Genomic DNA, 13,271 nt, shown 5'->3' with positions numbered 1-13,271 from the left:
AACATGTTGGTGAGTTCATAAGTATTTTAGTGTCATTATTTGTATCAAAAATATTCACAGAAAAGTTTGTAGTAACGTTTGTAAGTGTTTACTCGTAGTAAAATGTTCGTTAACTATTTGTATAATGTTCGTATCTTCCTAGAAAATCCCATATTTTCTACTAAACTGTAGACTTCTACCAAGACTCAATGTTCGATTTGTTTGTCTGTAAAAGTATGTATTTTCCCAAATCTAACTATCTTATCAAGATATATTTTGTATATTATCTTTATAATGAGAAAACGTTTCAAGGTAGTTGTATTAGGGAAAATATTATAGAATTGTAGCTTTGTATGTGGGAATTACCGTAGTACTACTTACCTCAAAGCCAATGAATTATAAGGTAAAGTGAGATTCGTAACCATATTGATTGACGACTGTAAAACACAACGATGAAAGACGTCGAAATAAAAAGTGACATTTGTCACCCCTTGGCTTGGTCGGCCAGGGACTGTAGCTAACAGTCGGGGTGCGGGATAGTCTGTCCCGTAGAGATCTATACACACAATTTCCGCTCTCCCTCCAGGAGACTCTGGTTACCAACATGACAATGGTGAAATCTGCGACATGTAGAAGTAAATCTCATATTCTAATTGTTATGTTGGTGTATGTTCTTTCTGTTTAATTGTAAATGTATATGTATATGTTTTTGTTTGTTCCTTATTATAATAAGTTATGTTTGTTTCTCCTCATAGTAAGTAGTGTCTCATGTATGAACTGACTCTTTTTATGTTTCCTCGTACTAGAAGTAATGAGTAGTATATTTCTAAACTATACCTATTATAGTTTACTAGTAGAATTGTGGTATAACCGAATGTATTGAACTGAAATAAAAGCTTTTATTTCTTATACGTATATACATAATACATAACTAAGGATTAAACGACACTCGGACAAACAACAGGATACTCTAAGTCCACAACCAAACAAGGAACAGGAAACAAAGTGTGTTGTCATTCTTAAGTCCTTTAAACCTTACTTATATAACTATATATGTATTAGACATGGTTTTGACAAATTATAAGTTTAAAGAAAGCTAAAGAAAAGGTTTGTTATGTAAGAACAAGTTTGATAAAGAGTTTAATGTGTAAAGGAGTTTGATAAACATTTTAAAGTAGTTTGTTTGATAAAACAGCTAAAAGTATAGCAAAATCCATTGTTTGATTGTTATAAATCACATGTGATTGATATAATAACTATATTGTTTCAACTTGTATTCCCCCCCCCCCCCTCCCCCCCCCCCATAAAAGCATTTAAAATCATTTAAAAGGTTGATTAAGGGGGTATGTGTTAGGGTGCAAAGTCACTCTTGGATGTAGTGTTTTAGGCTTTCCTCTTTGTATGTGTAAATGGGTTGAGTCTTTCCTATAAATAGGAAGTGAGTGACTCCCATTATGTAAGTGAATCCATTTGGAGTGTTAGACTAGAGAGAGAAACTTTGTACAAACCCATTTGTATATTCTTTCTAGATCTAATATGAGCTTACAAAGATTTATTTACTCCTTGTGTTCTTGATTTTACATGATGATTCACTAGATCTTTCATATTCCGCACATGCCATCATAATCAACACCACTACAATTGGTATCAGAGCGGGTCTTCAAGATCAAGGTGATTTTTGAAGAACGATTCTCGGTTTGGCAACTTTTGTCGCAATTTGAGCAATTTTGGTGAGTCTCTCTCTATGATCTCTCTTAATTTCATTGAATTCGTGCGTTGCGTTTTTGATTTGTGATCATTTGACTCGTTGGATCAAAATTTTATTGAAAAACCCATTTGTTGTGATCCAATATTTTTTGTTGATCAAGGTTCGATCCAATCTAATATCAGTTCGTTCAAATTGATTTTATAATTGCAATTATTATTTTGAATGAAATCAATCGTATAAGTGGTCATCAATTCATGTTAAGCACAATTGAAAATTCATCTACTGTTCATGTCCATCCATTGAGCCCAAAAAGTGTTTAATTCGATATCCTAAAAGTCGTGAGCCCAATATTTCATCCGTTTATGATCCTAAAGAACTCTTCACTGTTCATTAATAATTTGAGCCCAAAATCGTTAAAATCTGTAACTCATTGGATCATTTGAATCATCGATAGATGTTCGTATTCTGACTTGTACACATGCTTCCTGTACATGTACTATCAGTTCATATATCTTCTGAAACAATTGATTTTGAAGTTCGATTTTGTTGTCTTCAAGTTTGATTTCTGAAAAATCGATTAGAATTTCTTGTTCCTCAGAATTGTGAATCGGTTGTGTTTGATAAGCCGATAATGATCAAGCAGTTGTCGATCCATTCTTTGAGTTTGATCAAATTGATCAAGAAATCTCAATTTTTTGTGAAGAACATGGTTAGAACAGTTGTTTGAACACTCTTTGATATGAGATTCTGTGAATTAAAGGCTGAAATCGGTTGTTACAAGTTGAATATGGGATATGGATATCGTAATCGAACTTAAATTTGAGTTTAATTTCGAATTTGGATGAGTTGTGTTCTTGATGACGAACTCTGTAAATCGATTGGAAACGATGGTTGGGACAAACTGTAAAATCGATGAATTCGTTTTCTTTTAAGTTTTGAAAAGTCGATTTTCGTTTGTTCATTGGTATTAACTGGAATGAAGATTCGCATGGTTTGGATGGATGTCAAGAACGAACAGATGATGTATGTTAATTGTTGATTTGGAGTCGGGAACTTGATGTTGTTTAGATGTCAATGTCGATGTTGACTGGGTTCGCATTTTGTGAAACAATTTTGAGGTCAAAAGCAGTTCGCATAGAAGTTCACGATTTCTTGTTTGAGGATGCGAATGCTTCATATTGTGAATTGGTCGATTGGGTTGATGGTCAAACATGAGTTCGCATACATGGTCAAGAACGTTCGCAGGTTGTGATATGGGTCGTTCGCATCTAGTAGCAATTTGTTTGTTTGTCAAACAACATTCGCAATCTATGATGTTTTGGAGAAGTTTTCATCTGGTAACAAGCGTAGAAGAAAGCAAAAGTGTCAATTTGCATCCCTAAACTTTCAATGAAATGACGGTTTATACCCACTTTCGCAATGAGGGTCAACATTTGTGTTTAATGCTGAATTTCCATTTCGCATCCCTGCAGTCTTCGCAAGGTGACAAATTTTACCCAGCTTCGCATTTAGGGTAAACATTTTGAGAAATGGGAATGTTTTCGAATCTGATCCCTGCAGTTTGTGCGAATTTACACATTCTACCCAGTTTCGCAAATGGGGGTGTGTTTCGCATATTTGGCTATTTTTGGCGCAACGGGTCACTGCAGAATTTTGAAATTGACAATTTCTACCCATTTTTGAGAAATTTTGTTAAAGGCGATTCGTGAAAGAAGCTAAAAATTGAATATTTTTTGGATTTTCCGGTTTGAAGCACAAAGTTTATGTCACATGTTAAGGGGGAGTTTTGACATGAAAAATTCCGAATAGAGCACGTTCTTTTTCCTTGGAGTTTTATAATCAAATTTCGATTATAAAAAGGGGGAGAAGTTTTATATGGAAATTCGAACTTGAATTTTTCATATTACGCGGATTTGAAGACCGAAGTGATCTTGAAGTTTTGAAGCCTACGAGATGATGCAATTGGAAGTTCGAAAGTGATGTATTCGAAATGGGTTTGGTTTATTGAAGATTTTAACATATAATTACACATATAATTACACATATATGAATACATTTAATGCATATAACCATTAATGGTGATAGGGAAACGCCTTAGGGACATGAAAACACTTAGAATTAAGTGTTACCAACACATATGGTTGCACATAAGGGGTGTATGGCTCTATATTGGAGTGTAAGGCCACAAAACCATGGAGTTTATGTGTGTGCAGACAGAGTGTGCGGCCAGGGTGTGTGTGCGGCCGCACACTCACTATGAAGTGTGCCAAAGAGTGTTTCCAAGCCTTAGTAATGTTCTAGGGAAGGTATTTTGACCATTGCTTAGCCGGAAATGGAGTTTGTTGCTATTTTGGACCGTAAAAGGGTGTGTGCAGCTACACTTGGTGTGTGCGGCCGTACACATGGTGTGTGCGGCCGTAAACACTTGAAAATCATATGAAATGGCGTTTTTCATGCAAAAATTCCAGGGTTCTTAGCTTATATCAAGCTATTACAAGTGTATACCCGAATTAGAGGCTAATATGCATCAATCAAAGGGGTGTACGCCCACATGAGGGTGTACGGCCGTACCTCCTTGATGATCATGATTTTGCACGATTTTTAAAGTCATAACTAATAAGTATCAAGCATGGGGAGGAGTACTTATGATATATAAGCCTTTGGGGGTGTTTTGGGGTCCAAACCTTAGAAGATGTGTTTGGTGTTCTTGAAGAACACTTGAAGATCTAAACAAAATGAGTGGATTCTTAGATGAAATGATAGATTCTTACCAGATTGTGTAATGAATCATCAAATGGGAGGAAGAAATACTTATAATTTGAAGATCTAGAAGTGGAAGATGGTTGATACTTGAGAGAAAACGAGTTCTTGGCTAGGGGGAGTGAAAAGGGTTTAATGGAAGCTAACTCCCCCATTTATAGATCAGAGTGTACAGCCAGAAGGGGGGTGTACGGCCGCACACCCAAGTGTACGGCCGTACACTCCTCATGATGGAGTGTATGGCCATTTTGTGAAGTATTTGAACTTGTGGGACCCTTTTCCATACCCTAACTTGAAGATACTAGGCTTAGAACGCTCTATTTGACTCTAAACAATGCTAGAAGATTGCAAAACGAGTCCGCACTTGATTGATTTGAATAATTGCACAAGGTAGAAATTCCGGGTTGTCAAACAACATTTTGTAAGAACAAATAGGGTTTGTAGTGGAGATATGGATACCACTTGGATCGTGAGAACACTTTCCGAACTCATATTTCTACCCTATGTCTGGGTTGCAAGAAATTCAGCCTAGGATAATCCATGAGGACACTTACGATTCTAGGCACAGAAGTCGTAAGCCAAATTACTAGAGGGATTCTCTGTTTGTTTGATGAAAATGAGAGCTTAAGAATTTCGTGTATCTCTACTAAAAGAGAAGAGTCGTTTATATAATAAACAAGATTAGGGTTTCTGTTAGGGTGGGCCGTCATGGGGTGCTTTGGAAGGAAGCAAGGGAAATCTGGATTTTAATGAGGATTTAGGGTTTCCAAAACTAATGAATTTTGTTAGTTTTACCATAATCACCCTTAAGAATTTGAATTTCCCATTATGGTCCTATATGTAAAATCCGGAGAGGTTTTGGGGCGCTGCCCCTCGACCCCACCCGCTGACCTGGGATCTAGACCATAGCCAAGGGCTTTGCCCCTTGGACCCCGCTAGGGGCGTTGCCCCTAGACCCCGCCAAATGGACACCACCCCTTTGGAAACTCCGGACCCAGGGGCGTTGCCCCCGGACCCCCGACTTGTCGTCGAACCAACTTCTAATTCGATTTTATACATGCGTACATTCCGCACAAACCCGTACATATACATATATTAGAGTACAAATTATGAAGCCCAATAACTCACATGTTAGTTCCAGTTACATAAAATGACATGGTAACACTAAAATCACCAACATTTTTTTGAACTTTAGAAAATATTAAATGGTAATTATCTTTCTTAGTTCTGATCAATCGCCGGAAACAATACGAGTAAAGGTGAGAATTATTTGGTCCGGAACCGAAAAACCAGAAAACTGAATCAAACCGAAATCGATTTCAGACCAAATTATATTTAAATTCAGTTTTTGGTTTGGTACAAGACCAAACAAAATTGCAAATTTGGTTTTTGGTTCGAATTTCGGTCTCATGAAGCTAAAACCAAACTAAACCGAAAAAACTGAAAAAACCGAATTGCATAAATAAATTAATTAAAAAGTATATTATATATTTTATATTTTATATATTACGTAAAAATATTAATTACAAAATAAAAATCATTTTAGCCTATTTACTATTTTACCAATGTAAGGTTCACTTAAATGACTTGATCACTGTTCAAGGCTTCAAGCCTCACGAAAATCCAATCGTTGATACTTGATTCCTCTGTCCTTATTTGCCATTCCCGTTCAATCAAGTTTCACCCTCACGACTCACACAATCGACAACGAAGCTCTCATGAAAATCCGACCATCGGTACACGATTCTTCTATCCTCATTTCTATGTTTAAAACATTGTAATGTATGTTTGGAAAATTGCAACACTAATTTTTTTTTAAGTTAATATTTGATTTCCTCGGTTTTCAAACCGAGCCAAACCGAAATAGAATTCGGTTTTCGGTTTGGTTCAGAGAATTTAAATTTGATTTGGTTCAGGTTTGTAATTAGACCAAAAAAAAATTCAAAACAAGGAACCTGATTCGAAGAAACCAAAAAAGCGGTAAACCGAACCCACTGTGACCCCTAAATACGAATATAAGCCGGTGCTTAACCCCCCAACTTCTCCTCTTTTACTTGGTATCTTTTACCAATGTAGTGAATCGGACAAAAAAACCATATTATATTCTATCTAATGCCCAGTTATTTTAATCGACGTACAATTATTAATCCCGAGGTACAAGTGGGTTATTAATCGCCCCTAACTATTTCAATCGACGCAGCGAATTGGACAAAAAAATCACCCGAACTATTTTAATCAACGTATAATTATTAATGAAAATGTACAAATGGGTGATGCATTGCAGTGCGTCATGGCTTAATTACACAAAGATTACCCTTCTTTTACGGCTAGGATTTGTTCAATCTTGTTGCAGACTTGCAACAATAAGAAAGAAAGATTAGGTTGAACAATACATTATAGAGACACACGTGCACCCATCGAAGGGAGATTTGTTTTTTTGTTTGTTTTTTTTAATTATAAATAAGTTGTAGTAATTGTATTGGTGATTTTAGCGTGACTATGTCATTTTGTATAACTCGATTTACATGTAAGATAAGGCACTTCGTAATTTGCGGTCTAATATATTTTTGGGTTTGTATGGAGTGTATGCATGTATAAGATCGAATTAGAAGTTAGTTCGATAACAAATTTAAGGTCCATGGGCAAATGCTCCTGGGTCCGGGGTTCCTAAAGAGGCAGTGCCCCTAGCGCGGTCCAAGGGGCAGAGCCCCTGACTGGGGTCTCGCTATAAACCCTAACCAATTCTTATGAAATTATATTTCCTTGTTTTCAGTCTTTCATTGCACTCAGTAATAATGAGATTGAAAAAATTATACTATGTAATAATGAGATTGAAAAAATTGTACTTGCGATGTAAAATATATTGTAATTGTAAGTACATCAATGTTTAAGACTAGAAAATATCTTATTATAGTTTTTAGAAAGGTCTTAAAACCAACATACTTTCTGAAAAAATCTGTAACCAATAGATTTATTTCATAATATGAACAACAATGGATACAATTTTCATCCGTAACTTCAACCATTTATCGAGACAACTTTTTTTTTGGTCAATAAGTACATCAATGTTTAAGACTAGAAAATATCTTATTATAGTTTTTAGAAAGGTCCACTAAGTCTTGAATCCAACATTCTTTTTGAAAAAAACTATAATCAATAGATTTATTTCATAATATGAACATCGATAGATACAATTTTCACCAGTAACTTCAACCATTTATAGAAACAACTTTTATTTTGTTCAATTTCTCTTTCAAAATTGAAAACTATTACGTTATTGGGATATAAAATAAAATATATTTTAATTTTATTAAGATATAAGCCCATTTTAAATTCTAATTTTGTTTTAGTTAGGCATTCAAAAATGCACTTCTTTTTCAAGTTCCAATCAGATTGTTTATGTCTCCAATTATGCAAAACATTCTAAAACATATATATATATATATATATATATATATATATATATATATATATATATATATATATATATATATATATATATATATATATATATATATATATATATAGAGAGAGAGAGAGAGAGAGAGAGAGAGTTAAGGTTCAAATGTTTCACTATCTATTGTGTGCATGTATGATTGATTCTGGACCAATCATTTTAGTTATTTTAAAAAAGTAATTAATACATATTAAATGCTGAAGATGTAATTAATACTCATTTTATCTTCAACATGTAATATGCATTAATCAATTTCTTAAAATAACTAAAATGATTAGTCCAGAATCAATTATACATGCACGCAATAGATAGTGAAAACAAAATAACCTAACCCTATATATATATATATATATATATATATATATATATATATATATATATATATATATATATATATATATATATATATATAGGTGGGTTCAATTGAGAAAATAAAAAAGGTTGAGAATGGGGGAATCATTCTCAACCACTCATTTATCTAAACATAAAAAGACGCGGTGACAAACTTGTAAATATGTTGATAACCTTCAATGTCAAATACGTAACTATAGAGAATTCGATAACAGTTCGTTCATCCTCAAAATTTCTCCTCCAACCTTCAACAATCATCCAAATTTCTTCAACTAAACCATCACCAATGTCATCCAATGTTAATCAATCATCAATATTCGTAGATGGGAGGTTCGTCGTTCAAGACAAATTCGCAACCCAAATTCATCAATTTCATCGATTTGTTAAAGTTTGGAACTGGAATTTCTCAGATTCGCAAACAAAATCAGTTGGAATCGGAATTTCTTCGTTGTTTATGAAATTGGAATCGGAGTTCTTGACTCGTAGTCACGGTCGACATTGAAGGACTCAAAATCGGTACTCACAGGTTCCCAATCGGATTTTCAGAAATCAAAATCAAAATGAGAAATCGATCAGACATAGGTGTCGCATCTGATGTCAAAATCGGAAGTATATGATGATTTGGAATTGATAACTTGATGTTTTTAACATTTTTAAGATAGTTAACTTGTATGCACTCCAACTGTTTGATGAAATGCATAAACTAAATTACCACGTTATATTCATATATGAATATGTTTTCTCACTTGAATCAGTATATGATTATTAAAACAAAAAAAAAAAAACGAATATGCAAGTCTGTATGTTATTCATATGTGAATAACATTTAAAAATTATATATATTTGTGAAAACACATTGTAATATTCATATATGAATATACTGTGTAATATTCATAGGTGAATATATCATCTAATATTCACAAGTGAATATACTATGTATTATTCACATGTGATATACCATGTAATATTATGTAATATTCAGATATGAAAATATTATCTAATATTAATAAGTGAATATACCATATAATATTCACAAGTGAATATACTATGTAATATTCACTAATATTTAAATATGAATATACTATGTTTAGTATATGCTATATTCATATATGAGTGATACTTAAAATGTAAAAAAAATTAATCATCGTTTTTATTCATAAGTAAATAACGAATGTACTGTAGAAAAAACTTGATTCATTTTTATTCACTTATGAATAATGATAGCTGAAAATATAAAAAAAAATAAATTTTTTATTTTATTTTAAAACTATATCAATATGGATGTCTATTTGTAGATATTAAAAAATCATGAATTTTGGTATATTTAAAATAATTTTTCGATAAAAATAGCTTCTTAAAAATTAAAAAAAAATGAAAAAGACTATGTTTTTGTATATATTAAGGTAACGATTAGCATAGTTTAAGGAAATATGTTTTGTTGGAAAACACATGTCTATTATTTTTCCATTTCTGTGGTAGGACGGAGGCTTTTGCGGCAAAAATAAATGAGTAGCTGAGAATGATTTCCCCATTCTCAACCTTTTTTTTTTCTCAATTGAACTTTCCCCTAATATATATATATATATATATATATATATATATATATATATATATATATATATATATATATATATATATATATATATATATATATATATATATATATATATATATTAGAGATCTCTACTTTTATGAGTTTATCAATATGGGTTAAACTAATTGATGAATGCTCTTATAAATAAAATATTCTATCATTTAAATAAAAATGTAAGGGAGGAGGGAGTCATTCTTTCCAAACCCACTGAACCCACTGTCATATCACTTTTTCTCTTTTATTTTTTTTTCATCTTTTCGAACCCACAACATACGGAAACCCTATCTTTTTGAACCCACTCAACCCAGTCAATTAAAGAAAATATAAAACAATCAAATGTAAAATCTTAATTAGCAATAGAGTTATCGGCGGTACCACCCGCTTCAACGAGTGGGTTGATTGGTTTCACTAACCTACTTCATCATCTTTCTCTACTTTCTTTTTCTTATTTTTTTCTTGTACCATGTGTTTTAAAACTTGTACATTAGTTGTTTTGTATTTTTTTTTAATTGAGTGGGTTGAGTGAGTTCAGAAAGATAGGATTTCCGTTTGTTATGGGTTGGAAAAAATGAAGAAAAAGAAAAGACAAAAATTAATGTGACAGTAAATTCGGTGAGTTGTGAGGAAACGAAACCCTACTCCTTAATGCAAAAAAATAATATAACTCAAGAAAATAATTTAAAATGTTTGTGCTTGATGATTGAGAATGGGTCTAGATATTTCTGGAACGTGTCCTGATTTAACCCACACACTACATCACACGTGCTCAGCCTAATCCATATGCACACACAGCTACCGCATTATTTACTTGTACAGTACAAGTAAATAGATGTTACTTCCACTCTTACAAGTAAATATCTTCAGATAAAACACGCAGTTGCAGTTTGTACTGTACAAGTTTCACAGCATGATTCCAAGAACCTTCTTTGATATTTTATCCTCTAGAACCTTCTCCTCGTTCTCCTATTAATACTCCGAACACCCGTTTCAAGCTGAATATGACATTCATCATCGACAAGACGTTAATCGAAGAGATTTCATTGACAATGGACTTGAAAACTGAATTGCAAGGAGGAGTGAGTGTGAAAGAAGAGGAGGTTACATTTATATCGTCTACGAACACTGCCGCAACCGCTGGTTCATCGTCTTCATCTTCTTCGCCGCGGCCGAGGGAAGGGTTGCATGAGGTAGGTCCTCCGCCGTTCCTGACGAAGACTTTCGATATGGTGGAAGATCCGTCGACTGATTCGGTGGTTTCGTGGAGTAGAGGAAGGAATAGTTTTGTTGTTTGGGATTCTCATAAGTTTTCCACTACTCTGCTTCCGAGGTATTTTAAGCATGGCAATTTTTCTAGCTTCATCCGTCAGCTCAATACTTATGTAAGTCCATCTTCTCCATCCATGCCTACATTGAGTCGTTGACAATCGGACGCTATTTGTTGTTTGCAAGGAATTCGATAAAACGATTTAGTAGTATTTCTTTTATGTGTTGTGATTGAATGTTATAATAGTAGTTTTATCTGTGAAAAAATCGTGTTAATTCCACGTCGCACTGCATTTTTTTGTTGATCCTTCTGTTCGCAGAATGCAATGTTTTTTTTTTTTTTGGTCTTAGATTGATCATCTGTGTTGATTATTGAAAAATCATCAATTAGGGCATATCCCATTGTGCATCTTCAGATTTTGTTTTTTCGTTTATGTCTGTTGTTCAAATAATTGCTTTAATTTGGTACTGAATACGAAATTTTATGCAAATGGATTCAGGGATTTAGAAAAGTGGATCCAGACAGATGGGAATTTGCAAATGAAGGATTTCTCGGAGGTCAAAGGCAACTTCTAAAAACAATCAGAAGAAGAAGAAACATATCCCAATCCACTCAACAAAAGCATGATTTTGGCCCATGTATCGAAGTAGGTCAATACGGAATCGAGGAAGAACTCGAAGGACTCAAAAGAGACAGAAGCTTATTAATGGCAGAAATCGTACGTCTAAGGCAACTTCAACAACATTCAAAAGACCAACTCATAGCCATGGAAAACAGATTAAGATCCACCGAAAGAAAACAACACAACATGATGGGATTTCTCGCAAAAGCATTTTCAAATCCCGAATTCCTTCAAAAATACATGGCTAAATACGCACACAGGGAACAAGAACACATTGAAATTGGTCGTAAAAGAAGGTTAACAATGGTGCCAAGCTTTGAGAATCTACAAGAAGTTGATGATGGTCTGGATTCATTTCTTGCGACCCCTGTTGAAGATGAATCAAGCAGCGATGTGGGAAATCAAGATGTTTCAAGCTTATTGGAAGATGATTCGAATTTATGGGAAGAACTATTGAAGATTGAAAAACACCCTGAAGATGTTCTTGATGATTTAGATGGTCAACAGCTTGAATGGGATGAGGATTTGCAAGAATTAGTGGATCAAATGGAGTATTTAAGGTCATCCAGTGCTTAAATTATTGAGATTTTATTATTTGTGGGTGTCTGCAAGTCCACGTCTTCTTTAGTACAAGTCAGAGATGCATATGATTCTTTAGTATCTCTGTGGTAAAATGTTAATTTGTTGTTTAAGTTTGCATGTTTGACAGTACTTTCTGCATCTGATGTACGTTTTTCTATACAGCTGAAGAGATTGTGGATTTGCAAGGAGGCCAAAGCTGCTGGTTTCTTGTATCCTTTTGTTGTTTTTATTCTATTTACTGGATTTTCTTTTTTATTTTCTTAACAGTAGATTTATTTTGGGACAAAAAAGCCCTTGATTTATTACCTCTGTTTCTTGCAGGGGCCAAAGAAACAAGAAACAGAAGTTGGAGGGGTAATATTAGAGCTGAAAGAGAAGTTGGAGGGGTCAACTTTTTTTCTTTTGACAGTCTTGAATTTTTTGTCCCATATTTTTACCACGTAAAAATGTTGTAATTTTTGTTTTGTTGATAATAGAATGTTATTTTTTTTATGATGAGGGTTTTAGAGGTATAGTGGTGTATAAGTTTTAGATGGAATGGAAGTTTTTATTTCTTGTTCTATTAATCTGTAGGCTTCGTAGGACTGGAAGTTAAGCCAAAAATATCTTTTAAAAAAGGTTATACAAAATCAAATTCTACTATCCTTAGATTCCTTTTAGAATAGCGAATATAAATAATACCCATTTGTCACTGCTGTTGGAAAATGTATGGGTGCGTTTGGTTGTGGAAAATTTTTCAGTTTTTTAAGAAAATTTTTCAAGAAAATTGGAAATTTCGAAAATGTGTTTGGTTGGTTCAGTTTTCCAAAGTTTTCTAAGAAAATGAAAATTTTCAGTTTTCCAAATTTTATGTAAATTAGAAAAGTGATTTTTATAGTTTTCCAAATTTCTAAGATGAAAAATGAAAACTTCACCGTTTCCAACCAAACGCGTTTTCATTGAAAATTGAAAATG

General features: G+C 33.4%; 1 protein-coding gene across 3 annotated transcripts; it reads left to right on the top strand.

The window, feature by feature from the left end:
• Positions 1–10,832: 10,832 nt before the first annotated feature.
• HSFA2 (heat shock transcription factor A2) lies at positions 10,833–12,883 on the top strand. 3 transcript variants are annotated; one of them, XR_013684282.1, is made up of 3 exons: positions 10,833–11,228; positions 11,613–12,403; positions 12,480–12,883. XR_013684282.1 is itself a non-coding variant. In XM_079000821.1 (3 exons), exons 1-3 carry the CDS (start codon positions 10,848–10,850, stop codon positions 12,673–12,675), a joined length of 1,101 nt encoding a protein of 366 aa, XP_078856947.1. In that variant the 5' UTR covers positions 10,833–10,847; the 3' UTR covers positions 12,676–12,883. The 3 variants fall into 3 exon arrangements, 2 of the variants coding, with proteins under 2 accessions (XP_078856947.1, XP_078856948.1); XM_079000821.1 differs by having other exon boundaries at positions 11,613–12,295; positions 12,639–12,883; XM_079000822.1 differs by having other exon boundaries at positions 11,613–12,295.
• Positions 12,884–13,271: the final 388 nt, after the last annotated feature.

The sequence above is a fragment of the Lactuca serriola genome, chromosome 5 (assembly GCF_051521515.1).
Source record: "Lactuca serriola cultivar US96UC23 chromosome 5, Lser_US96UC23_V15, whole genome shotgun sequence".
NCBI lineage: Eukaryota > Viridiplantae > Streptophyta > Magnoliopsida > Asterales > Asteraceae > Lactuca > Lactuca serriola.
The sequence above is the reverse complement of the archived record's forward strand: the minus strand, read 5'-3'. Positions and strand labels throughout refer to the sequence as shown.

Coding starts and splice junctions, on each gene's coding strand:
- HSFA2 (XM_079000821.1), top strand. CDS start 10,848: ATGACATTCATCATCGACAAGACGTTAATCGAAGAGATTTCATTGACA. Junction 11,229..11,612: donor TCCGTCAGCTCAATACTTAT/GTAAGTCCATCT, acceptor AAATGGATTCAG/GGATTTAGAAAAGTGGATCC. Junction 12,296..12,638: donor GATCAAATGGAGTATTTAAG/GTCATCCAGTGC, acceptor TGTTTCTTGCAG/GGGCCAAAGAAACAAGAAAC.